The sequence below is a fragment of the Ambystoma mexicanum genome, chromosome 1p (assembly GCF_040938575.1).
Source record: "Ambystoma mexicanum isolate Mex_15411 chromosome 1p, UKY_AmexF1_1, whole genome shotgun sequence".
In the NCBI taxonomy this organism is placed as follows: Eukaryota; Metazoa; Chordata; class Amphibia; order Caudata; family Ambystomatidae; genus Ambystoma; species Ambystoma mexicanum.
The window spans coordinates 1,224,423,448-1,224,448,323 of record NC_090921.1 but is presented as its reverse complement, the minus strand read 5'-3'; the positions used below and the strand labels follow the sequence as shown (position 1 = coordinate 1,224,448,323).

General features: G+C 44.2%; 1 protein-coding gene across 1 annotated transcript in view; it reads right to left on the bottom strand.

Moving 5' to 3' along the window:
• LOC138537842 (IgGFc-binding protein-like) overlaps positions 1–24,876 on the bottom strand; it is a 74,995-nt gene that overhangs the window by 11,768 nt on the left and 38,351 nt on the right. Inside the window, exons 17-27 of the mRNA XM_069641486.1 lie at positions 24,570–24,769; positions 22,997–23,389; positions 20,034–20,320; positions 17,562–17,836; positions 15,477–16,066; positions 11,502–12,069; positions 7,710–8,308; positions 6,602–7,169; positions 5,112–5,311; positions 3,539–3,931; positions 576–862 (exon numbers count right to left, since the gene is read on the bottom strand). Coding sequence (XP_069497587.1) covers positions 576–862; positions 3,539–3,931; positions 5,112–5,311; positions 6,602–7,169; positions 7,710–8,308; positions 11,502–12,069; positions 15,477–16,066; positions 17,562–17,836; positions 20,034–20,320; positions 22,997–23,389; positions 24,570–24,769 — 4,360 coding nt within the window. The remainder of the gene's footprint in view (positions 1–575; positions 863–3,538; positions 3,932–5,111; positions 5,312–6,601; positions 7,170–7,709; positions 8,309–11,501; positions 12,070–15,476; positions 16,067–17,561; positions 17,837–20,033; positions 20,321–22,996; positions 23,390–24,569; positions 24,770–24,876) is intronic.

Here is a 24,876-nt window from a genome sequence, read left to right as displayed (position 1 = left end):
GCATACAATACATTGGCTCTGCTGCTCACTGTATGTACATGTTCACCCATCCCAAGACTGCCCTGGTTGATTCACTCAGCCAGATCAATTCTGTCAAGTTACTCCCAACCTCGTGTGGAGACTATTTTATGTTAGTCATGCTACATATATAACTTATTGGAAAGTGATTCTTTCCAGGTGCAGTGCTTTTCAAATAATCCTCTACCCTTTCTGTACAACTAATTTGAGTTAGATCTGAACAATTCAGGAAACCTTTAACCCTGTGTGTGCTAAGAACGTGTACAGCATAACATCTGCAATAGGTTTTCACTCCGAAGCAGGCATTTAGTAATGCATGTGTTCCACAGTGAGCACAGCCACAGACTCCACACCCCTCCCTCTCTATATGTTAAGGCCCCAATGTGTTTTCTTTTAGATGATCCCCCACCTATGGCTGAACTGTATAGATTGCATGGGAGGAGATTACGCGAGATTTGATTCCACTCCAAGGTAAAGCAATAAACATAACCATCCTCAGTACCGCGTACACATGAGCTGGATTTCTTTTGGAGTAATTAAGATGTAATGACATGTACCCTGCTGAACTGATGTCTGCTTTCCAGGAGTTCCCAAACTCAGCATCACTCTGTGCAATTGTCCCATCGGGCTTCCTCTTGTCATCCCCACGGACTCCATTGTAGTTGCCGCACATGCCACGCAGCTGGTTCTGATATTGGGGCCCAACCTGGACAGTCACTGTGTTGCCCCCATTGTACTGGATACGGACCCCAAATGGTGTGTCCACAGAGATGGCGCTCTTGAGAGCTGTGACATTTGCTAGAAGTCCCAGGCGAGCTGGTAAAGTCGTTTTGATTCCATTGATCTGAAACAAAGTGGTGAGTGGTTAGAAGAATGACGTTCACACACAGTGGGAGCTAATGACTCCAAAACCCACCCAAAATCATAGATAGTTATTGTAGGTAGGAAACATATGTTGTATAGCTCTGAAAGCCCTGGCAATAGTAGTCATCTGACAAAAGTGCTTTCCGTACTTTGGGCAAGTAGGAGTTTAGCAGAGTTAGCCAATCGGAACGAATAGCTTTTCCACAGTGTTTGACATGAAGTAAGCAGAGCTGCCTCTATGAAGTGATCATTGGAATGGATAATCATCACATATGCAGCCAGATGTCATGTTACACCACCAGGAAAGAAACCCACAACAGGAAGACTCCTTTACAAAAATAAAGACAAGTCCAGAGGTGTCATGGAGTCAACAACTGCAAGTGTGTTTAATCAAGACCACTAACATTTTAGGAGGTAACTGGAAAAATGACGACCTATCAGATAAGACTGGAGGAAGTTGTTTCTCTAGCACTGCGCTTGTTCAACTCTTCTGTACAAAAATACAGAATATTGCATCCCTTTTGTGCTTCACGTTTGTGTTGCCTAATCATTCCTATTTGGTGGTATTCATTGTTGTACCCAGCATACACAAGCACTAGTAAATTAAAATGTGTATCTCTCTTATCAAGGAAGGCGACTATGAGCAGCAGTTAAATATGAAGAAGTGTGGGAACCCCTCTACTGAGAACGAACAGGGGTCCGATACCCTGTTCTGTGGAATCTCTCCCACCCAGGAGGGTCTACAACCACGTTTTAGCTCACTGCACCCTTTGCAGAGGAGAACTATCAGTCTGGTCCCACTCACTAGGGCAATCCAGCACCATAATGCTAGTCTATTCTCCTCTGAAAAAGAGTACCATCAACAAACCCACACAAGTGTTTCATCCTTGTTGGGCCTCCTCGATAAGGTGACACTGAGCCTCTCTAAGCCATCGTGAGCAAGGGGTCCATATAAACTCAGACATACCTAGTAGCTGGAGCCCTAGTGGACCACAGTTCCGAACATTCACCACGGAAGCAAACAGTGCTCAGGAGATGTTTGTTTATTGAATTTCTAATGCGCACCAGACCCAGAGGTAGCAGGGTGCAGCAAAAAGAATGTGCAAAGCTTACAAGTTACATAGTGAAAATCACAGTGACATAATAGTAAATACAGAAAAACATAAAGGTGGGTGCATTTGCAAAGTAGATACAGAGTTTACAATCGTAGTTTATGTTAGAGAAAAAGGAAAACATATATACAAAGGCAGACATGTAGCATGATCAAAAGGAAAACATATTTACAAAGGCAGACCTGTAGCGTGGTCATGCAGTAGTCACGTAGGCAGTAATGCCTGTTGACTGAGAAAGGCGATGTAGCTCTTTCTGAAATAAAGGTAGGGTTGGTCAGCTCTTAACTCGTGAGGTAGGGAGTTCCAGAGTTTAGCAGCCTTCACCGGGAAGCTATACCACCAATCTTAGTGGATTTGAATCTGGGTACCACAAGACAATTGGCATTGATAGTTTTGGTGGTCCTGGAGGAAGATCTTCTCGACAGTTTGTCAATTAGGTGGATTGGGGCTGCGTTGTGCAATGCTTTATGAGTTAAGGATGCGATTTTTAGCTGTATCTTGTCTTGTGTGGATAGCCATTTGTGTTGACGTCTAATGGAAGTCATATGTACTCTTTTGTTAATGCCCAATGCTGCTCTGAGGGCATTATTTTGTAAGATTTGGAGTTTATGGATGTTAGTTTTTTGTTAGTGCCGCAGTAGAGGGCATTACAGTAATCTAGTCTTGATAAGATTAGTGCTCTGGCCAGAATAACACAGTAGTCGTTTGACAAGAAAGGCTTGCCCGCTCCAGTTTGCATATGTATGATGTAGTAGAGGCCAGGGATTTCACTTGTCTATTGAAGGACATAGTTGCATCCAGATAGAATCCCAAGGTTTTTACTTCCTTAGAGACTTTGATATTATTGCCATCAACGATGAATGAGGTATATGCAGGACCTAGTTTGGTGATATTGGAGGGGGTACCCAAATTACCAACTCAGTCTTTTCATCATTCAGGCAGAGGCCATGAGTGGCCATCCATGCCTGAATGATGAGGTAGATTCTATTCACCAGCGCTACATCCTTGTCATTATCCCCAGAAAGCGGGTAGAGAATCTGTGTATCGTTTGCATAGTTAGTGTAGTCATCGTCACTAGAGATGTGTGTCATTGTCTCTCCCCTCTAATGATCCCTTTTGTTTTATTTCGAAAGGCATTGCCCATCAAGGTGCTGGTCTTGCATAATGGCAGCCACTTGGTGGATGCATATAGCATAGAGTATGTGTTAGAATTGGTTGCTAGGCAAAAGGCAAGTACATATTTTAACATGAAAACTCATTCCTCCTAAGTGTACACAGTGACCCAATTAAAAAGGGGATGGGTTGGTTGAGGATTGAGTAATGTGCATGTTGCAAGATGTTTTCAACTACGAGAACCCCAATGATACAGAGGTAATATGCTCTCAATCATGATTCCTATAGTCAAGGGATAAGCTTTTATATTGCCATGATTATTCTAATCTAATTAAGAGGTATATGCGAAAAACGATGTTCTTAAGCCTGTCGCTTAGTTTGGTTATAAAGCATTTAAATTTCAAGTATACAAATAAAATGTCTCCGCTTACCAGTGGAACTTTGCCTTGTTCGAAGACGAGCTTGACGTTCCTGTCAGTGCTGTTCAGCCAGATGGTGATGCGATACACAAAGGACACGCGCGGGTTCTGGTAACGCCTGTTCTCTGCCACCACCCGGAAGGAGAATCCAGAGGACGGGCTGGAGCCCTGGCTGACCTCGTAGGCACAGGTTCCCATGAAGTTGGCTACAGCGCCATCGAAGGAGTGGTAATGGGGGTCTCCGGTCACCGTGCAGATTGCCCATGGACTCTGGCATCCAAGCTTCCCGTTCTTCACTGCACACTCGTGTCCCTGGGCACAGCTGGTACTGATGCAACTGAAGTTACCAGTGGAGTCACAGCGGCACCTCTGGGAGCAGCCAGGGAGCCAGACAAGATCACCAACCTATGAAAAAGACAACCCGATAAATATGGGCAGAATATAGAGGAATGGGCAAAGGCGGAATGAACTAAGAGTATTGCGTATGAGAGAGGCTGGACAGAGTAGACGGGACAAATGGAAGCGGTAGAATGGACAAAGGCCTAGAAACATGCTTAGAAAATAGGGAGGAATTATACTAAAGGGGATTGGATGGATAGAGCGGCTATAATGATATAATGGACCGATGAGAAATACACTGAGAGAAAGAGAGAGAGTGTGAGAGAGTGTGTATGTGCAATAAAAAGCAGAAAGGAAATGTGGGAAGGATAATAATTATTAATTGCTTTAAACTATAGCCATCAAGCACAAACCAAAACAGATGTAGGGGAATACCTCAGTGAATCATATGCAAAGGCATTCCATGGAAGGATAATTAGGCTGATGGAACATTTTGTAATAAGTGGATGAAGTGCTTGGTGGAGCTATGGGTTTTTGAACAAGGAATGTCTGGGCTGATTGGTCACTGCATATAGATCTATTGACTCTTACAAATGTGTTACATTGCTGCACAGGACAATGCAGGACTAGTCCTCTCTTTTTTGGTAGTAAAATATGTCAGTTTATTTTTTATTAGACGTTACAACACCAGGAACTGTTGAGTTCACCCGACTTCCCCAAATGAGGGAGGAACAGTAAATGCACACTTCTCCAGCGTGCATTCTACAGTCCTGGCCAGTTGGTCTGCTCTATTTATCAGAATGTTGTTTCCGGAGAGGTGACTGTGCTTTCTGTATTGTACAGACATGTCTCTTGAAGTCGTGTGCTCCCCTGACCACCTTCCAGCACCTATCCACATGCCTGACCATCATGGGTATCTTACTGGGACACGGCCATGCCATCTAGCTCCTTATGTCGGCCTAATGCCCACACGCATACTATTCCTTCTAAGAACGTCCTTACATTGGACTCCAGTCCCTGAGGGTGTGCACCCCCATAAGCGCATTGAGGCCATAATAATGGAATAAATGCACTAAATAAAAGACAAGCTACTACCACTGCTACAACTCCAACATTTGAGATTACAGGTGGTTATGGAGGCTCCAGTGGAGTGAAAATATATAGATCATGTTCAGGCCATAGTGTGTAGCCACTCATGGTAACCTGTGACCAGAATATCAGTTTAAGAGACGGAAAATGCACTCACGTTGTAGTAGCGCCCATCATGCTGGCAGCCACACTGCTCCGGCTTCACACAGGTGTCCCCACTCCTTAGGTACCCATCATTACAGAAACAGCCCTCGGAACAGGTGGCACCACAATAGGGTGACAAAGATGAGGCAATGCAGGAATCCTGACATCTACGATGGCAAAGTTCATAGTGGCTGTTGCCAGGGCACACAGGAGCTGCACATACCAAAGGGAACCACATTATTGTTAGTACAAGCAAATCAAGTAATCCTTCAAAATGAACATGCACACTTGAGTGGTAACAGTGAATCACTAGAGAGGAGCTATGGTGTCACAAATCCCTACAAAGAACCAGGCATTCAGTTCTGCAGAGTAATTCCACACTACACTAGCACTTAACAACAGTGATACAAGTTCTCTTTTAGCCCTTGATGTGTGTATCCACCCTTTATCAGTGGCAACGGCGAAACATTGAATTGTGAAATCACTAGGACCCGAGGATTTGCAATCAAGTTTATTTCTGCAATTTATGCTCCATACACGAAGGTCGCTCAAAAATGATTGTTCAGAAAGTTTCCTATTTTGCACATGCCGCGTCTGTGAGAAACCAGTAGTGAGTTTAGGCATATAGGTTTTATTTAACCTTGCGGGCTGTGTGTTGCATCTGCACCCCCGTTGATCCACAGTTATCATTGTGAAGTCTCTTACAATTCTAATTAATAATGGTTCTCTTGTCATCCCCTTCTAAGACACAAGAAGAGATGTCTTGTATCCCTTTAGGGTTTGAACCAAACCTCCTCAAAAATTAATTATAAAGCATTTTCTTTTTTGCCTGGTGGGTTCCCAAGTCAGCTTCTCCCAGCTAGGGTGTGTCTGGTCCGTGTTCTGCCTTTGCTATATTCAATGGACTCATGCACATGCAGGACCCTCTCATGGGTCAACTGCATTGTGATCTGTTTTGCGTCAGAAGCACTGCATGGCACAGTGAATAGAGCTTAACATGTCTGTTTAGTAACTGGTGTTTCAGTTCTACTTGTTAAAAATACCACCCAATATAAAGCATGTGCCCTTTGTCGGGGGAAGACAAGAGCAGCATATTGATTTATTAAGATATCATCGCATCGAACACTTGAAAGTAGCTCTTAGTAAGGGATCATCTCCGTGATATAGTTCACTTAGTGGAAACTTTATATAGGCATAGAAATGAATGTCTTTCCCATGATGGTGCTGACACAGCTTCTAATTCAGTCTTGTTAAGCTGATATAATAGATGATCCTAAGTGGCCATCGCTGTAAGCTGGTACAGAAGGGATGTGTACCTTTTAGTACTTGCAGTAAGCTTGCATACCAGAAGACTGCCATTCTTTTCTGCAGATGTAGCTTTTCAATATAAAATAAGTAAAAACAAATCTTTCTCACAGCATCATAATGTTAATAATTACAAAAAAAACCCTGTGTTTCTACACCCACAATTGTTTTACTACGTGTTTAAACTCATTTTCTCACCACAGAAGCTGTTGTTCCTCCAGCTGGCGATGGTCACGTTGGCTGCCTGGCAGGTGGCTGCGTAGGTCTGAATGGCTTGGCACAGCACTGTGCTGTTCCCCTCAGTGAGGCAGTGGTCGTAGACACAGTCAGAGAAGTAGTGTGCTGGGTCCACCTTCGTGTGGCAGGAGGAGAAGGGCCCTCTGGGGTTCTGGATGATCCAGCAGGCTGATTTAGATGGCATGAGTTTTTCTGCACTGCAGACGGGGCAGTTGTCTGAGCAGCCGTGGTCACAACCGGTGCTGCCCGTTGACATCCAGCTTGTACCAAAGGTGAAGGCATTGTTCACAACATAGCCACTCGGGGTGGTGAAGTCATCTGAGGTCTTGCCATTGAAGTTGCCACACAGGCCTCCAGGCAGACCTTTGTACACTGCAGGGAGGGTGATGAAGACACTGTAGCTCATATCATAGTTCACGGTGAGGCCGATGTCTGTCTTCAGCACTGTATACGCCCCGTTCATAAAGATGACAACGCTTCCTCCATGGGGACCGAGATTCACTGGCAGCGTTTGAATAACACCATTTATCTGACAGAAAAAGAAAGGACATTTAATGATGTTCCAAACTGTTCAGTGTGTTGTCCTCATGCACTTCTAAGGTGATGCTACAACCGATGTGTGACACCATTGACGGCATCTATTAGGGAAATGTTAATAAAACATATGAACCTAAAAAGGGTAATTTACTTCGGCTGTACCATCTAGGAAATATGATGATTCTCTCTTTAAAAATATTAATTTTTTTTCCCCGTCAATAGCTGCTTTTCTTACTTTTAGGAAGTGTTAGGATTTGTTGGCACCACGTGGTTCCATATGAAGCTTGCACACTAAAGTCAAAACGAATTATTTAGTGCAAGTTTAAAGTAATTCTGCAATTTAATGAGCAGCTTGCACTTTCATCCAAGAATCTGCCTGAGCCAGAGGTTTTGCTTGCAGGGTTAAGTGGGTGGGAAACCACCTCATGTTCTTCCGATGGAAAATAGTTCTGCAATGATATGTGTATGTTGCTTATCCCTGCCTTTTCCTTTTGCTTCTAACTCATGGAATAATATTATGGACTATAATTACCTGGACTGTTCCACGTCTGCCACTTTGAAGGTATATCTGAGTCTGGTACACAGAGATGAAGACCTCCTTTGTCACAGCTACTCTCATTCCTTGCCAGTGTTCATTCGTCACCTCAACCCGGAAGTCGGGTAGAGTACTGTTCACACCACGGAATTCAGACAAGACATACTTGCAGGTTCCCTGGAAGTCGAACCTTCTGCCATCAAAACTTGTATAGTGAGGGTCTCCCGATGCCCGGCAGATGCCATCAGGCAGAACGTGGCAGCCGTAGACACCACTGACGCTGGTGCAGGTCTGACCGGCAGCACAAGAAGATCTTAAGCACACAATAGTCCTTGTGGCTCCATCGCATCTGCATAAAGTCTGGCAGTTGTCCTTTTTCCAGAAGGTGTCTCCTGCTTGGTAATATTTCCCATTGTCCGTGCAGCCACACTGACTCGGGGGCACACATTCAGTCCCGCTGAGAACAAACCCACTCTTACATTGGCACCCCTCCTTGCATATATTTTGGCAGGTGCTTGGCCGAGTCACATTTGCACAGGACACAGGGCAGGAGGATCCACACAGGTCATACTGCTGGTTATTGCGACAGGTCCATTCTGGAAGAAATCACAGAGGATTAATTCATACAAGCTTGACATGCTGTTACGACAGTCATCAAATTATCATATTCCATTTAATTGATGTATGAGTGTTCCAGAAATCGCCATAGCACAATACATGATTGAAGTATATCCCACCAGTGACATCACAAGGTTTACTTTATTATAATGTTGTGCAAAGAGAAAGTAAAATGGCCTGAAAGTGCACAACACAAAAGAGGAATCAAGTTCTAGCTAGACGTCAGATTGATTTTAGATTTAGGGGAGAATGATGTATGTCAAGATAAACTAAAGAGAAAATGTATTCGATAATAGTATTAGTTTAGGATACATCGCAGAGGTGAAGCACACTGGAATAACACTTTTAACTGCCATTTTTGTTACAACATTCAGACTATGTTCAGTAATGAAACTGCTGGTATTTAGAACTGAAGGTGCATCCTGTATAATTTAACATAATACATTTGTAGCCATGCCAAAGATTCAGTAAACCACTAGAAGCACAGGTGTTTCCTCGAGTGTCTGACCCCAGGGCCTGGGTCTTCTCTTCAGTTGTTTTCCTTGCTCCTCCGTGTGTGCTCTCCTGCCCACAAATGCTCTGGATCCGCCTTACAGTGCTGTGAACTGTCTGCAACAACTCTAATCAAATTCAAATAAAACCTAGAAGTGAGGTGGCTGAGAAAAACGAAACACGTTCCAACGGAAACCTCTACAACTACCGGGTGGCTTTCGCGACTTCAGTCCAACATCAAAAATCCCATGATTTGGGTAGGTTCAAAACATGTAGGATATTGTTCGTTCGGTATTAGGGGCAGAAATTACCTTCAAGGCCCTCAAGATAACGTGTCGATTCATTTCCTACATGTCGAGTAGTTTCTGTATCGGTCTTACTATATTCTTAACCGATGGGCTGTACAGAATGTACTTGCATACATTCTTCTCTGACATTTGTGCTCTAACATGTGGGTACAATTTCAAAGCTATTTTTATGCGTAGTTATCAATTGTTGTTGCTGTCAAAGTTCATTAATTTAGTGCCCTTTTGGTTAGTGGTGTTCTTGCAGCGAATGTGTATCAACAGTAGTTACACTTCCATTTGTCCATCGATTTTTTTATTGTAATTAAAGTGGGCAGGTACCATTAATCTTTACATTCTTTAAAGTTATTCGCTATTGAAAAACGATTTACAGAGTAAAATATGTGTTTGGGGTAAAAGGCACATCAAATATTACGTCCCTAGGAATATGATCTGGGTAATTAATCGTATGTGAGTAAACAATATAAGAGTTACATGGGGCACAAAAGCGAAGTAAATGATGAAATATAATCTATGTCAACAATAAATATCCTAAGGATACCCGGAGCAGGAAATACACTAAACTGATTTGGTGCTTTGTGCAGCAACCCATTCTCAGACATAGATCCCAGACCCTGGCAGTTCTGGATCCTGCTTTGCGAGGGAACACCCTCAGAACACTTTTGTGATTGTCCAATTCTTCGTTCTACTTTCACAATCTTCAAGTGGAGCACATACCAGAAGGTAGTGAGGGAAGGCGTCCATCGGCTCAGTAGTGTCTGGTTGTAATGAGGTGCAACGTGCAGGTGTCTTGAATAGAGCCACACAGCTGCTGACTCTGGCCATGTGGCTGCATTTAGAACCGGCCCATGGTTCCTCCGCTCTTACTGTTGCCATCAATGAGTGCCACAGGGGAAATATTTGACACGCTGAACCAGCCCAGATGCTGCACAAAAGCCAAATGCAGTCATCCTTGACTCGAGGGAAGATAGAGTGGGTGGTGATTGGTTCCTCAGCAGGCGGTGTAATAAGAAAATCATGAAAGATTAAATAGTTGCTCTTAAAAGTGCTGCTCCTTTCCTTGAGACCTGCAAGTGCTAAGGTATATGAGTTCTAATCTGCACAGTGTAGGGATGACTCTGCGGATCCACTCAGCTGTGTCACACAGGGACCCCGTAGCTAACTGGTCCCCAGAAGGTTTTGCTCTGGATGACCGCAGGTCCCAGTGGAGAGATATACTGTATGATAGATAGAGCAGCCAAAGTCCAGGGACACAGGCTAAGCAGCTCAGATCATCTGTTCTGCAGCATATTCACTGAAGTTTGCATTATCTTGCATTTCTATTGCCTTAAACATGCTTCATATGAAAGATGTTAAGGTGCCCAGTGCCTTAATATTGTTTCCGGACCTACTTTCTGTGCCATGGTCAGAAACATCACTACACTCATGTGTTGCACATGAAAAACGATACAACATCTATGTCTTATATTGTGAACTTCTTTTAAAGCCAGGAATAGTACAAGGAGGTAATCGATTTGTCTTCAACCAGCCCAGAAGAAGCTAATCTGTGTGGCTTGTGTGCACACCCAGTTGGTGACATTGATATGCTCATGCAAGTACTTGCCAATGCCAATTCCAGGGATGATGTTTTACACGTTCAACAGGCACGTGCAACTGTGCACAGCCTGGTTGCCTTCTTGAGAACCAGTGTAAAAGTAAGTAAAGCGATGGTAATTTATCAATAAATAAAACAGGATCAATCGTGAAACAATGAGAGTGATGTAGATTTAGAGACCAATGACAAACAACTCAAAGCACCTGCTCGAGGGCCATCCACACATGCACTCAGACCAGCAGGTTACCCCCTTGCACATTGACTGAGAAGGACTTTTGGGTAAGTCGTGTTTGGCAACTGCATGAATGGTCATCAGGTTGCGCAGTCCTATAAAATCTTTAAAAATGCAAGAAGATGATGACCAGTTATGGTTTGAAAGGTGTAGTGAACGTTGTTCCTCTTGGGTTCCATGCTGCCACTTTATGCCAACTAAAAGCTATTTCTGCGGATCTGCATTTTTATTATGCACAATAAAAGCCTTCCTATAATATGGCATTGTAAACGGGAGAATTGTGTCGCTTGGATTGTGAAGAAATCTACAAACCATTGGTAAATGCCTTGAAGAACATTGCACAGAGTCGAGAGCTTACAATGATAAATGTTATATCCAGAGCTGCACTGTGTGGATTTACCCAGAAATACATTCACTGCAATTAAATGTACCCAAAATACTTTAAATTAAATGTCATTGCAGTTGTAGACAAACAAAATAACATTTCAGTTTGCAGTAATGACCTGTCACAGTGACAGTGACATTTGAGTATTCAAATGTTCACTTACCACATCCAATAAGGCTTCTCCATTCCTGGATGGCAACGCCTTGCTTCTGGCAATGGTGGGCGTAGCTTTTAACAATTTCGCAGAGTGTCCCGTGGTCACCATCTGTCCCGCACATGTCATAGACGCAGTTCTTGAAGAAGACATCAGTGTCAGCATTGATGCCGTTTCTAAAAGGACCGGCGGGATCCTTCATGATTCCACAGTGGCTCTGGTTGCTGTACTGGGCCACCATATCCTCACCACACAACGGTGGGTTGTCAGTGTCTATGCAGTGGAAATCAGAGTCATCGTCGTCTTCCCGCCAGCTGTTTCCAAACGTGACTGCGCTGCTCACCAGGGAGCCATCGGGAATCCTGAGATCATCACTCTTGTTTCCATTGAAGTTTCCACAGAGGCCAGATACAGATCCAGAGTAAGCTGCCGGGACTTGGACAGATGCGTGATGGGACCAGTCGAAGGACACCACGAGGCCGAAATCGGTCTGTACCACTGCAGAGGATCCACTGAAGTAGACCTGTACTTTCCCAGACTGAAGGGATAGTGGGAGAAGTGACAGGTCCCCATTGATCTACATTAAGAGAAAACATCCATTAGTGACGTGCTAAAACCTTTGTTTTATGGATTTCTAATCTCTGGTGTATTTACACAACTTCTGACACGCGTTCATGCACAAGTTTCATATGCGTTTGTCTCGATAAACACACACACTTAGGGCCTTCGCAGCACTCCTAATGTACCTGTTCCTCTCTCTTCCTCTTGCCTTCTTCTTGCCCTATGTGTTATCTTACCTGTCTGCGGCCTTTACCCCACAGGGAGTTTAATTGTGCCTGAAAAGGGTGCTGGTGCCAGAGCATCAAAGATTTGCACTTGTGCAAAAAACTGAGCAAATTAATTTAGCACCATGTGTTCTGCTTTACTAATAGAGGACGGTGCAAAAATGTTTAGCCCAAATTGGAATTATCTTAAATGCTTTCACCTGGGGAAAATGTAGTGCTGCGTAACATAAAAAGAAATGTAGTAGACACCTTTTTTGTATGTTATGAAGTACAAAAAACAGCTGGATTCATTTTTGCTCGTGTGCAAACATTTTAAGATAATATTTATTGTGACAGAATCTGTTTGCTCCATTTTGTATTATCAAAGCATTTGCTCATTATTAAGCACCAGTGCAAATCATTGATAATCAGGCCCCTGCTGGAAAAGTAAACAAAGAGAGAAGGAAGCACAAACCAGCCTTTTTTTGATAAACTTTATAAATCATTATTATGTTTAGTAAAGATATTCTCCTATTTGGTCATCGAGCGGCAGTGCTTTGTGAAGTACCTGATTTCACTTTACAAATATATGCAAAACAACTGTGATAAACTCCAAGCGACGTTTCCAGTGTATGGCGACAGAGCAGGGAAACATGGTGACAGCCACCGATTTAGCTTTTATCCAGTTCTCAGAGTGGTATTTTTGCATTATGAACTCTGGTAACTGCAGGCCGAGGGACGGATGCTTTGCGGGGTAGGGGTGGGGGGTGGGGGTGGGGGGGGGAAGCCAGCCAACAATAGGAATTTATTGGAATTTCAGGAGAATTAATGGCGTTCCAGACTGAGGAGGAGATGTCTAGAAGGCAGAGGTGGACTGGGAACCAACAGAGGCCCTGGAAATAATGTTCAAAATGCCCCTCCATTACACATGTTCTGTATGCCCAACCCTTTTCCTATGGGAACATTTGGAAATACCACACAGCAGGGACCCAGGGTGCCGAGGTCTAACGGGAAACCTCCAGAGTTCCCTATAGGCCAGTCCACCCCTGGCCAGGGTGCAGAGGCCTACCAGGAAACCTCCAGAGTTCCCTGTGTGCCCGTCCATCCCTGGTCAGTGTGCAGAGGCCTACCGGGAAATCTCCAGAGTTTACTACAGGCGAGTTCCCTATAGGCCAGTCCATCCCTGCTAGAAGGAGGTGGTTGTCTAAACTTAGCATTTATTTAATTGTAACTAAACAACACATTTTCCTCAAGCAAGGATTCGCACACACTGGCGTCCTGTCTGCCTATTTTTGATAAACACCATTTTGCATATTGGTATCGCTAATGAAAAATTCAAACACAGGAATTGGTTTTCAATGTACAACTTTGTTTTAACTGTTGGGAAGTCAGTAATAGGTGTGAACATCTTTCAACATTGTTTATCTAAATAAAGTTTCAACTGAAGCTTTCTTAATGGAATTGTTCACGAGGTGAAAGATTTAAGCAGAATGTCTCTGTGTTCCTCTTTAAGGCTCCTTGTGATGGTGAAGGCTCTCAGACTTGCTTAAGCGGTCTGCGCTCTACACGGTAGCGCAATGAGGCAGTAGCAGCCGCTGCGGTGTCTACTAAGGCTGAAGCTCTCTTATTGACTGGCTGCGCATTCACACACTCCCTCATGCAAGCTTCCGGTTCAATGACTCAGGGCCCGATTAATATCACCATATTGTGCAGCAGTAGGAGCGTGGCAGGATGAAATGGAATCCGGCACTTTCATTCCCTGCTCCATATTCACGCCTTGTGGCGTGTCAACAGTCCTGGTGACCACAAACAATCCGGGGCTGTTGGTGCAAGTGGATTCTAAAGGCACAGCACCAGTTCTGCACTATTAGAAAAGGGTTCGCACTTCTGCACCCCTTGCGGTGCCGTTAGTGCAGACAGGCAGCTTTGCGCCTATTCGGCAGCCTCAAACAATCCTTGCTCATTTCATTCATACATGAGCTACAAGATGGCCGCGTCAGGACACCGTTAGGACATAAAATGATAGGTTATTATCTTTGCTTTTTGTTGCACTAACTGTGCTCTGAAGAAAGGGTCCAAACGCGTAAACATTTCAGTGCAAGTAAAATACAGGGATCAGGGAACCCAGTGCAAAGTGTAGTTTTCAGGCCTCATTTCTACTTCACCAAAAGTGCTGCTGCAGTTCCGGAGTCTCACTGACACTTTTGGTGATGCTGCATGTGTCCCTGATGAAGTGCTCCGCGTGCAGTAACGCTGCATTTACCATGTCATCAGGATTAGGCCATCAGCCCCCTACTCACTTACCCACTCTCTCACACGTGCAACTCACTCACACAAGCAACTCATTAGTCACTCACTTGCTCACTCAATCATATACACAATCAAAACATAACTCCTTCAGTCCATTTTTGGACATTCAAATGTTCATATTCATGGGTGTGAAATGTTTAAGTAAACCTTGTTTTAGTTTTTGAACTCACACTGGTAAGTGGTTCCTTAGGCACCGCTTATCGGTTGAGCAAATGCAATCCTTGCAAGACTGCAAAAGGGCCTGGAATGACTACCGCCATTATCTTAAGTGTGTGGCCATCAGGGTTCAGAGGTTTTGCACTGGTGCGGGTGCAGCTTTGTGCAAGATTAATACCAAGGAAAAAACTGCCCGAGCGCAAAAAATATATTCTTTAAACCGATTTTTGAACGAGCACCATGTTAGCACTAGTGTTAATGTCTTTCTCTATCAACGCTTGGGCAAATCTTGCCCTGGTGCAAACATGCTTTGAAAGAATATTCCTTTCCTAAGACAATGTGTGCCCTTCTGCTAATTCCTTCCAAAATCCCACTTGCTCATATGCAACGTTTCTCAATGGACAATTATACTTGACATAAGCAACCTTGGAATGAGTTAGCGCTACTTTGCCCTTGGATAAGGCCCAGCTATCAGTCCTCTTTGTTGTTACTGAGCTGCCGGGTGTTTTTTGTTTGTTGACACCAACCTAAGGGTGATATCACTAAATCGAGGAAATCACCAGCGTTCCCTTTTCATGATCCAGTTTTCAGAACCCCCTCTCCACCTATCACCTGTCTGGCCATGCATTGGTGATGCTGAGCTAGCATGTCTGTAGATATCACAGTGAAAGCCATCAGTTTCTCAATGGCTGCTTAATAAATGGCCAAATAGCAGTGACATGTAAATAAGTACTGTGGCGCTCAATTTCCTCACCTGAACACTTCCAAAGCTTCCACTCGCAATCAAAATCTGTTCGCCGTAGACATTCACTTCTACCGTTCGTGTCCAAGCCACCACTGGTGACAGTCGGTGCTCGTTCTGCACCATGACGCTAAAGTTGGTGAGACTGCCAGTGTTGCTAGATTTGCTGAGGGTGTACTTGCAGGTTCCCTGGTAGTCGAAGGAGACGCCATCAAAGGTGTGGTAGTGCGGATCCCCGGAGGCCCAGCAGATGCCGCTGTCTACCGGGTAGCACTTCCTGATTCCATTCATGACTTTGCACTCCTCCAGTGTGGCGCATGTGTGGGCTTCACAGACCATCTGCTGGGCAATGCAGGTGCACTTCTGGCTGCAGGTGTCTGTTAGGAAGGTTTCCGCGCCCAGGTTGTAGTAGAGCCCATTCATGGTGCAGCCGCACTGGCTCACGGGTACACAGGAGCCGGCGTAAAGCGCATACCCTTCATCACAGACGCATCCGTCCATGTTGTCTGCAGTACAGGCAGCATTTTGGTAAAGGTTGGCACAGGTGGTTGGGCAGCCAGTGCCAAAGAGCTCATAGTGACTGTTCTCAGCGCAGTCATCATCTGTGGAGATGAACGTGATAAAACGTGAATTATTGTTTTAAAGCCCACTTTACATGCTAATCATGGCAAACAGAACCTTAATTCTCTGGCTTCTGGAGAGCCTGGCCATCATTTCCCTGCAGAGCGGTGTTGCGATTGGACATAAGCTTAAAACAAAGAAGATCTTGTATACTTACACCCTAAAGACTGTCCCAGAAAACAGGCACACATGTGAGATGATTTATAAGAGCTACATTTGAAGGAAATCAATTGAGCCCCAGATTTGCTGCCTGCATAATCATGAGTGAATAAACCATGCTTTGCTTCAAATCATGCCACATAAGATTGTTTTTGCCAGGACAAAAATGGAACAAGCCTTTTTGCCCACCTTTTTTTGGATTGCTTCATATGGAATAGAGAAACTAGGCTAGAAATGAACTTAGCTGGCACCATTTAAAATACGCATCTGTACTACAACAAGACATTGAGAACTTTGAGCAAACAAGCTAATATCACATTTTCTTGCTTTTCATGGAATACCAATACCGTATTCTACACATCACATTATGATAGCCTCCTCCCACTTTAAGATGCTGCAGTAATAAGTGTTCCTATTACCCAGGAGAATGGTACTCAATACAGCACCCCCTGATGGGATGAAGTGCTGAGTTCACCCTGCCAAGATTCAAACATGGGTCCTGTAGACCGAAGAGAGATGCGCAAAGTCTTTAACGGACCGTAAAGCCTACGGGCCCGGTGATTATTCCTATTAACGCTCCACGCTTACGTCCCAAGGTTCTGATAGCAATTGATTAAGAACTGCTGTCGTGCCTCTCGCAAATACTCACCCAACCTTACCACCATTTAAATTTAAGGTGGATCTGGAGCCCCTCTTCCATTTCCATGGCTTCTGGGTGCCTTATGACGAGCAAAGCAGTGTGGCAGCACAACAAGTGACGGTAATTGCGGGGAACATGGAGGGAGAGTTGGACGAGGTAGGTGATGGCCAGAGGCAGGGAAGATGTTGGGTGGGTGTGAGCAGCTGTGAGCTTGCTCTGAATGCGGATTGGAATCATGTGATCCTGCCCACAATCAGTGCAACCTGATTGTCTGTCGCGCTGCACATATGAAAATTTGGAAATGTAGCAAATTAATATTGCTTCACTTTTCGAATAAAGAGAATGGGACTATGTTTGAGGCAACATTTGGTTGTTCCCTTTCTGATCACTTAAAGGAGCAAAGTACTTCATGTATGGCAGTGTGCACAATTCGCAATGTCATACGGAGTGGTAGGAAGTAAACATGTGTTTGCTTCATGCCATAACGAACAAGCAGCAAACCTGGAACAATCGATGCAAACTCTTGTTTACTGATCCTCGAAATATTTGCACAACTCTAGCTATAAAGTGCTGACATTGGAGGGGTTTGCTAGTTATACATCAGGTCAATTGGAAATGAATACATGAAAAGGTTGCCAATTAGAAACGAGAGTGCCACCGTATAGCAGAAAACCTACCACATTGCATCTGTGACTTCCAGTCTGGAATCACCAGGCTGTGAAGCTGGCAGACCGCCTCGTAGGATGCCGCCGCCGTGCAGAGCATCCCCTTGTTGGTGCCATAGTAGCAGAGATCATAGACACAGGAGGCGAAGAACGGATCTGCGTCCTCGTACCAGTGACACTCATCGAAGGGACCCGATGGTTGAGTAATGACCCGACACAGCCCTTGGATGGCTCCCAAATTAGTGCAAGTGTCGGTAGTGTTGCTTTCTCCGGAATCATCGACACACCTGAGAGGAATAGAGAGAAGATTACTTCATCGTAGCTCGAATCAATTGAAGCTGAATGCAGGAGTCTAGTGTGGTTTCTCCCAAGGTTATCAGAATACTTTGGGCCTGATTTACCAAAATGTTTTCCATGGGACTTTTCCATGTTAAAACATTTTTGAAAATCAGGCCACTTTCCCTTAGACGTTTATGCTGTTTGATTCTGAATTGCCTTGCTCTTTTCTAATGATTATTCTTCAATGCTTCTGCCAAAACACAAGGGGGATTTCTTTTTTGGCCCCATTATCCTCGATAGCTCAGTTCTTCCCAGAATTGTTGTTGTCACTAACCTCAGCCCTTCCCTCCAGCGCAGAAGTACTTCAATGTAGGCAGTGAGGCTCATGACCCATATACACATAACATGTGCCTTACCGTCCTAAGGTGAATTAGAGCTAGGGTCCTGCAAGATGTTTGCCATTATTCATGAGCTGCTGCTTGAAATATGTGTGCAGAAATGACTCAGCAAAACACACATGACAATGGACTCAGCTCAGCTCACTAGCATGCCACTGCCACCTTAGTGTACAGAGGGGGAACATGTATGAGCAACCTCATTAAGACTCCTATAATGCTTAGACAAATAGCCCCAATTATTACCCTCAACACGCTCACCAGCCATCATCCACAAGAGGGCATACCTCAAGATGAGGAACTCACTCACCATAATAATAATAACAAGAATAATAATAATAATAATATTAATATTAATAATATTAATAATCATAATAATAATATAATAATATGCCACTTTACAGAAACATTGCATTGGTACAATTAGGCAAAAAACTTGAGCTGGGGGGCATTACTGCCTCAGGTAATGCCCTGGGGCCCCAGTCATGAGGCCATTAATGAAGGCCCTGGTGCATTAACTGATGCGGTAATGCCCCCCCTACAAGGGGTATATTGCTATCAGTACCCCAGCATGTTGATCTGGGGTACTAATAGTGTCTTTGAGTAATTTGCTAAACGTCTTTAGCGTTTCCCCACTGAAAAATAAAAAAAACAAACAAAATGGCCACCATGGAAAGGGAAAAGGGACTATATGTAGTCCCTTTTCCCTTTCCATGGTGGCCATTTGCACAGCTGCGGAGTTGCGCCGGGATCACTGCTGTTCTCAGCACCAGCGACGGACCAGGCAGCACAAGTTAAATGAGGAGGGTGTGGGAGGGGGCAAATATGTGTAAAAGGAGGTTAGGGGTTTGGGTAGGAGGGCGCAGGGGGGCACATACCTGGGCACCCAGCAGAGGAAGATGCTGGCCTGCTGCTCTGAGGAGGCTCAGAGGGGGGCTTCACCATGTGGTAAAGCCCCCGTTCCGAGTCCCCTCATTGGCTGGGAAGCATAAGCCAGGCTACTAATTGATGATAAGGGACAAATTGCCTTATTGCAAAAGAAAATATTAATTCAACTCAATTTTGAAACCGGTCAAAGGAGAGTAGGACTAGGGCAATTATTTCTCTGGTGCACACATTCACTGAAAGCACATATTCTTTGCACCATGCAAATTGTACTTGCACGGTGCAATGTTTCGGTAGTGTTGCCCTGGTTTTTGAACTAACATGATGTGTCCTATACAAATACCTCCATTGCATACAATACATTGGCTCTGCTGCTCACTGTATGTACATGTTCACCCATCCCAAGACTGCCCTGGTTGATTCACTCAGCCAGATCAATTCTGTCAAGTTACTCCCAACCTCGTGTGGAGACTATTTTATGTTAGTCATGCTACATATATAACTTATTGGAAAGTGATTCTTTCCAGGTGCAGTGCTTTTCAAATAATCCTCTACCCTTTCTGTACAACTAATTTGAGTTAGATCTGAACAATTCTGGAAACCTTTAACCCTGTGTGTGCTAAGAACGTGTACAGCATAACATCTGCAATAGGTTTTCACTCCGAAGCAGGCATTTAGTAATGCATGTGTTCCACAGTGAGCACAGCCACAGACTCCACACCCCTCCCTCTCTATATGTTAAGGCCCCAATGTGTTTTCTTTTAGATGATCCCCCACCTATGGCTGAACTGTATAGATTGCATGGGAGGAGATTACGCGAGATTTGATTCCACTCCAAGGTAAAGCAATAAACATAACCATCCTCAGTACCGCGTACACATGAGCTGGATTTCTTTTGGAGTAATTAAGATGTAATGACATGTACCCTGCTGAACTGATGTCTGCTTTCCAGGAGTTCCCAAACTCAACATCACTCCGTGCAATTGTCCCATCGGGCTTCCTCTTGTCATCCCCACGGACTCCATTGTAGTTGCCGCACATGCCACGCAGCTGGTTCTGATATTGGGGCCCAACCTGGACAGTCACTGTGTTGCCCCCATTGTACTGGATACGGACCCCAAATGGTGTGTCCACAGAGATGGCGCTCTTGAGAGCTGTGACATTTGCTAGAAGTCCCAGGCGAGCTGGTAAAGTCGTTTTGATTCCATTGATCTGAAACAAAGTGGTGAGTGGTTAGAAGAATGACGTTCACACACAGTGGGAGCTAATGACTCCAAAACCCACCCAAAATCATAGATAGTTATTGTAGGTAGGAAACATATGTTGTATAGCTCTGAAAGCCCTGGCAATAGTAGTCATCTGACAAAAGTTCTTTCCCTACTTTGGGCAAGTAGGAGTTTAGCAGAGTTAGCCAATCGGAACGAATAGCTTTTCCACAGTGTTTGACATGAAGTAAGCAGAGCTGCCTCTATGAAGTGATCATTGGAATGGATAATCATCACATATGCAGCCAGATGTCATGTTACACCACCAGGAAAGAAACCCACAACAGGAAGACTCCTTTACAAAAATAAAGACAAGTCCAGAGGTGTCATGGAGTCAACAACTGCAAGTGTGTTTAATCAAGACCACTAACATTTTAGGAGGTAACTGGAAAAATGACGACCTATCAGATAAGACTGGAGGAAGTTGTTTCTCTAGCCCTGCGCTTGTTCAACTCTTCTGTACAAAAATACAGAATATTGCATCCCTTTTGTGCTTCACGTTTGTGTTGCCTAATCATTCCTATTTGGTGGTATTCATTGTTGTACCCAGCATACACAAGCACTAGTAAATTAAAATGTGTATCTCTCTTATCAAGGAAGGCGACTATGAGCAGCAGTAAAATATGAAGAAGTGTGGGAGCCCCTCTACTGAGAACGAACAGGGGTCCGATACCCTGTTCTGTGGAATCTCTCCCACCCAGGAGGGTCTACAACCACGTTTTAGCTCACTGCACCCTTTGCAGAGGAGAACTATCAGTCTGGTCCCACTCACTAGGGCAATCCAGCACCATAATGCTAGTCTATTCTCCTCTGAAAAAGAGTACCATCAACAAACCCACACAAGTGTTTCATCCTTGTTGGGCCTCCTCGATAAGGTGACACTGAGCCTCTCTAAGCCACCGTGAGCAAGGGGTCCATATAAACTCAGACATACCTAGTAGCTGGAGCCCTAGTGGACCACAGTTCCGAACATTCACCACGGAAGCAAACAGTGCTCAGGAGATGTTTGTTTATTGAATTTCTAATGCGCACCAGACCCAGAGGTAGCAGGGTGCAGCAAAAAGAATGTGCAAAGCTTACAAATTACATAGTGAAAATCACAGTGACATAATAGTAAATACAGAAAAACATAAAGGTGGGTGCATTTGCAAAGTAGATACAGAGTTTACAATCGTAGTTTATGTTAGAGAAAAAGGAAAACATATATACAAAGGCAGACATGTAGCATGATCAAAAGGAAAACATATTTACAAAGGCAGACCTGTAGCGTGGTCATGCAGTAGTCACGTAGGCAGTAATGCCTTTTGACTGAGAAAGGCGATGTAGCTCTTTCTGAAATAAAGGTAGGGTTGGTCAGCTCTTAACTCGTGAGGTAGGGAGTTCCAGAGTTTAGCAGCCTTCACCGGGAAGCTATACCACCAATCTTAGTGGATTTGAATCTGGGTACCACAAGACAATTGGCATTGATAGTTTTGGTGGTCCTGGAGGAAGATCGTCTCGACAGTTTGTCAATTAGGTGGATTGGGGCTGCGTTGTGCAATGCTTTATGAGTTAAGGATGCGATTTTTAGCTGTATCTTGTCTTGTGTGGATAGCCATTTGTGTTGACGTCTAATGGAAGTCATATGTACTCTTTTGTTAATGCCCAATGCTGCTCTGAGGGCATTATTTTGTAAGATTTGGAGTTTATGGATGTTAGTTTTTTGTTAGTGCCGCAGTAGAGGGCATTACAGTAATCTAGTCTTGATAAGATTAGTGCTCTGGCCAGAATAACACAGTAGTCGTTTGACAAGAAAGGCTTGCCCGCTCCAGTTTGCATATGTATGATGTAGTAGAGGCCAGGGATTTCACTTGTCTATTGAAGGACATAGTTGCATCCAGATAGAATCCCAAGGTTTTTACTTCCTTAGAGACTTTGATATTATTGCCATCAACGATGAATGAGGTATATGCAGGACCTAGTTTGGTGATATTGGAGGGGGTACCCAAATTACCAACTCAGTCTTTTCATCATTCAGGCAGAGGCCATGAGTGGCCATCCATGCCTGAATGATGAGGTAGATTCTATTCACCAGCGCTACATCCTTGTCATTATCCCCAGAAAGCGGGTAGAGAATCTGTGTATCGTTTGCATAGTTAGTGTAGTCATCGTCACTAGAGATGTGTGTCATTGTCTCTCCCCTCTAATGATCCCTTTTGTTTTATTTCGAAAGGCATTGCCCATCAAGGTGCTGGTCTTGCATAATGGCAGCCACTTGGTGGATGCATATAGCATAGAGTATGTGTTAGAATTGGTTGCTAGGCAAAAGGCAAGTACATATTTTAACATGAAAACTCATTCCTCCTAAGTGTAAACAGTGACCCAATTAAAAAGGGGATGGGTTGGTTGAGGATTGAGTAATGTGCATGTTGCAAGATGTTTTCAACTACGAGAACCCCAATGATACAGAGGTAATATGCTCTCAATCATGATTTCTATAGTCAAGGGATAAGCTTTTATATTGCCATGATTATTCTAATCTAATTAAGAGGTATATGCGAAAAACGATGTTCTTAAGCCTGTAGCTTAGTTTGGTTATAAAGCATTTAAATTTCAAGTATACAAATAAAATGTCTCCGCTTACCAGTGGAACTTTGCCTTGTTCGAAGACGAGCTTGACGTTCCTGTCAGTGCTGTTCAGCCAGATGGTGATGCGATACACAAAGGACACGCGCGGGTTCTGGTAACGCCTGTTCTCTGCCACCACCCGGAAGGAGAATCCAGAGGACGGGCTGGAGCCCTGGCTGACCTCGTAGGCACAGGTTCCCATGAAGTTGGCTACAGCGCCATCGAAGGAGTGGTAATGGGGGTCTCCGGTCACCGTGCAGATTGCCCATGGACTCTGGCATCCAAGCTTCCCGTTCTTCACTGCACACTCGTGTCCCTGGGCACAGCTGGTACTGATGCAACTGAAGTTACCAGTGGAGTCACAGCGGCACCTCTGGGAGCAGCCAGGGAGCCAGACAAGATCACCAACCTATGAAAAAGACAACCCGATAAATATGGGCAGAATATAGAGGAATGGGCAAAGGCGGAATGAACTAAGAGTATTGCGTATGAGAGAGGCTGGACAGAGTAGACGGGACAAATGGAAGCGGTAGAATGGACAAAGGCCTAGAAACATGCTTAGAAAATAGGGAGGAATTATACTAAAGGGGATTGGATGGATAGAGCGGCTATAATGATATAATGGACCGATGAGAAATACACTGAGAGAAAGAGAGAGAGTGAGAGAGAGTGTGTATGTGCAATAAAAAGCAGAAAGGAAATGTGGGAAGGATAATAATTATTAATTGCTTTAAACTATAGCCATCAAGCACAAACCAAAACAGATGTAGGGGAATACCTCAGTGAATCATATGCAAAGGCATTCCATGGAAGGATAATTAGGCTGATGGAACATTTTGTAATAAGTGGATGAAGTGCTTGGTGGAGCTATGGGTTTTTGAACAAGGAATGTCTGGGCTGATTGGTCACTGCATATAGATCTATTGACTCTTACAAATGTGTTACATTGCTGCACAGGACAATGCAGGACTAGTCCTCTCTTTTTTGGTAGTAAAATATGTCAGTTTATTTTTTATTAGACGTTACAACACCAGGAACTGTTGAGTTCACCCGACTTCCCCAAATGAGGGAGGAACAGTAAATGCACACTTCTCCAGCGTGCATTCTACAGTCCTGGCCAGTTGGTCTGCTCTATTTATCAGAATGTTGTTTCCGGAGAGGTGACTGTGCTTTCTGTATTGTACAGACATGTCTCTTGAAGTCGTGTGCTCCCCTGACCACCTTCCAGCACCTATCCACATGCCTGACCATCATGGGTATCTTACTGGGACACGGCCATGCCATCTAGCTCCTTATGTCGGCCTAATGCCCACACGCATACTATTCCTTCTAAGAACGTCCTTACATTGGACTCCAGTCCCTGAGGGTGTGCACCCCCATAAGCGCATTGAGGCCATAATAATGGAATAAATGCACTAAATAAAAGACAAGCTACTACCACTGCTACAACTCCAACATTTGAGATTACAGGTGGTTATGGAGGCTCCAGTGGAGTGAAAATATATAGATCATGTTCAGGCCATAGTGTGTAGCCACTCATGGTAACCTGTGACCAGAATATCAGTTTAAGAGACGGAAAATGCACTCACGTTGTAGTAGCGCCCATCATGCTGGCAGCCACACTGCTCCGGCTTCACACAGGTGTCCCCACTCCTTAGGTACCCATCATTACAGAAACAGCCCTCGGAACAGGTGGCACCACAATAGGGTGACAAAGATGAGGCAATGCAGGAATCCTGACATCTACGATGGCAAAGTTCATAGTGGCTGTTGCCAGGGCACACAGGAGCTGCACATACCAAAGGGAACCACATTATTGTTAATACAAGCAAATCAAGTAATCCTTCAAAATGAACATGCACACTTGAGTGGTAACAGTGAATCACTAAAGAGGAG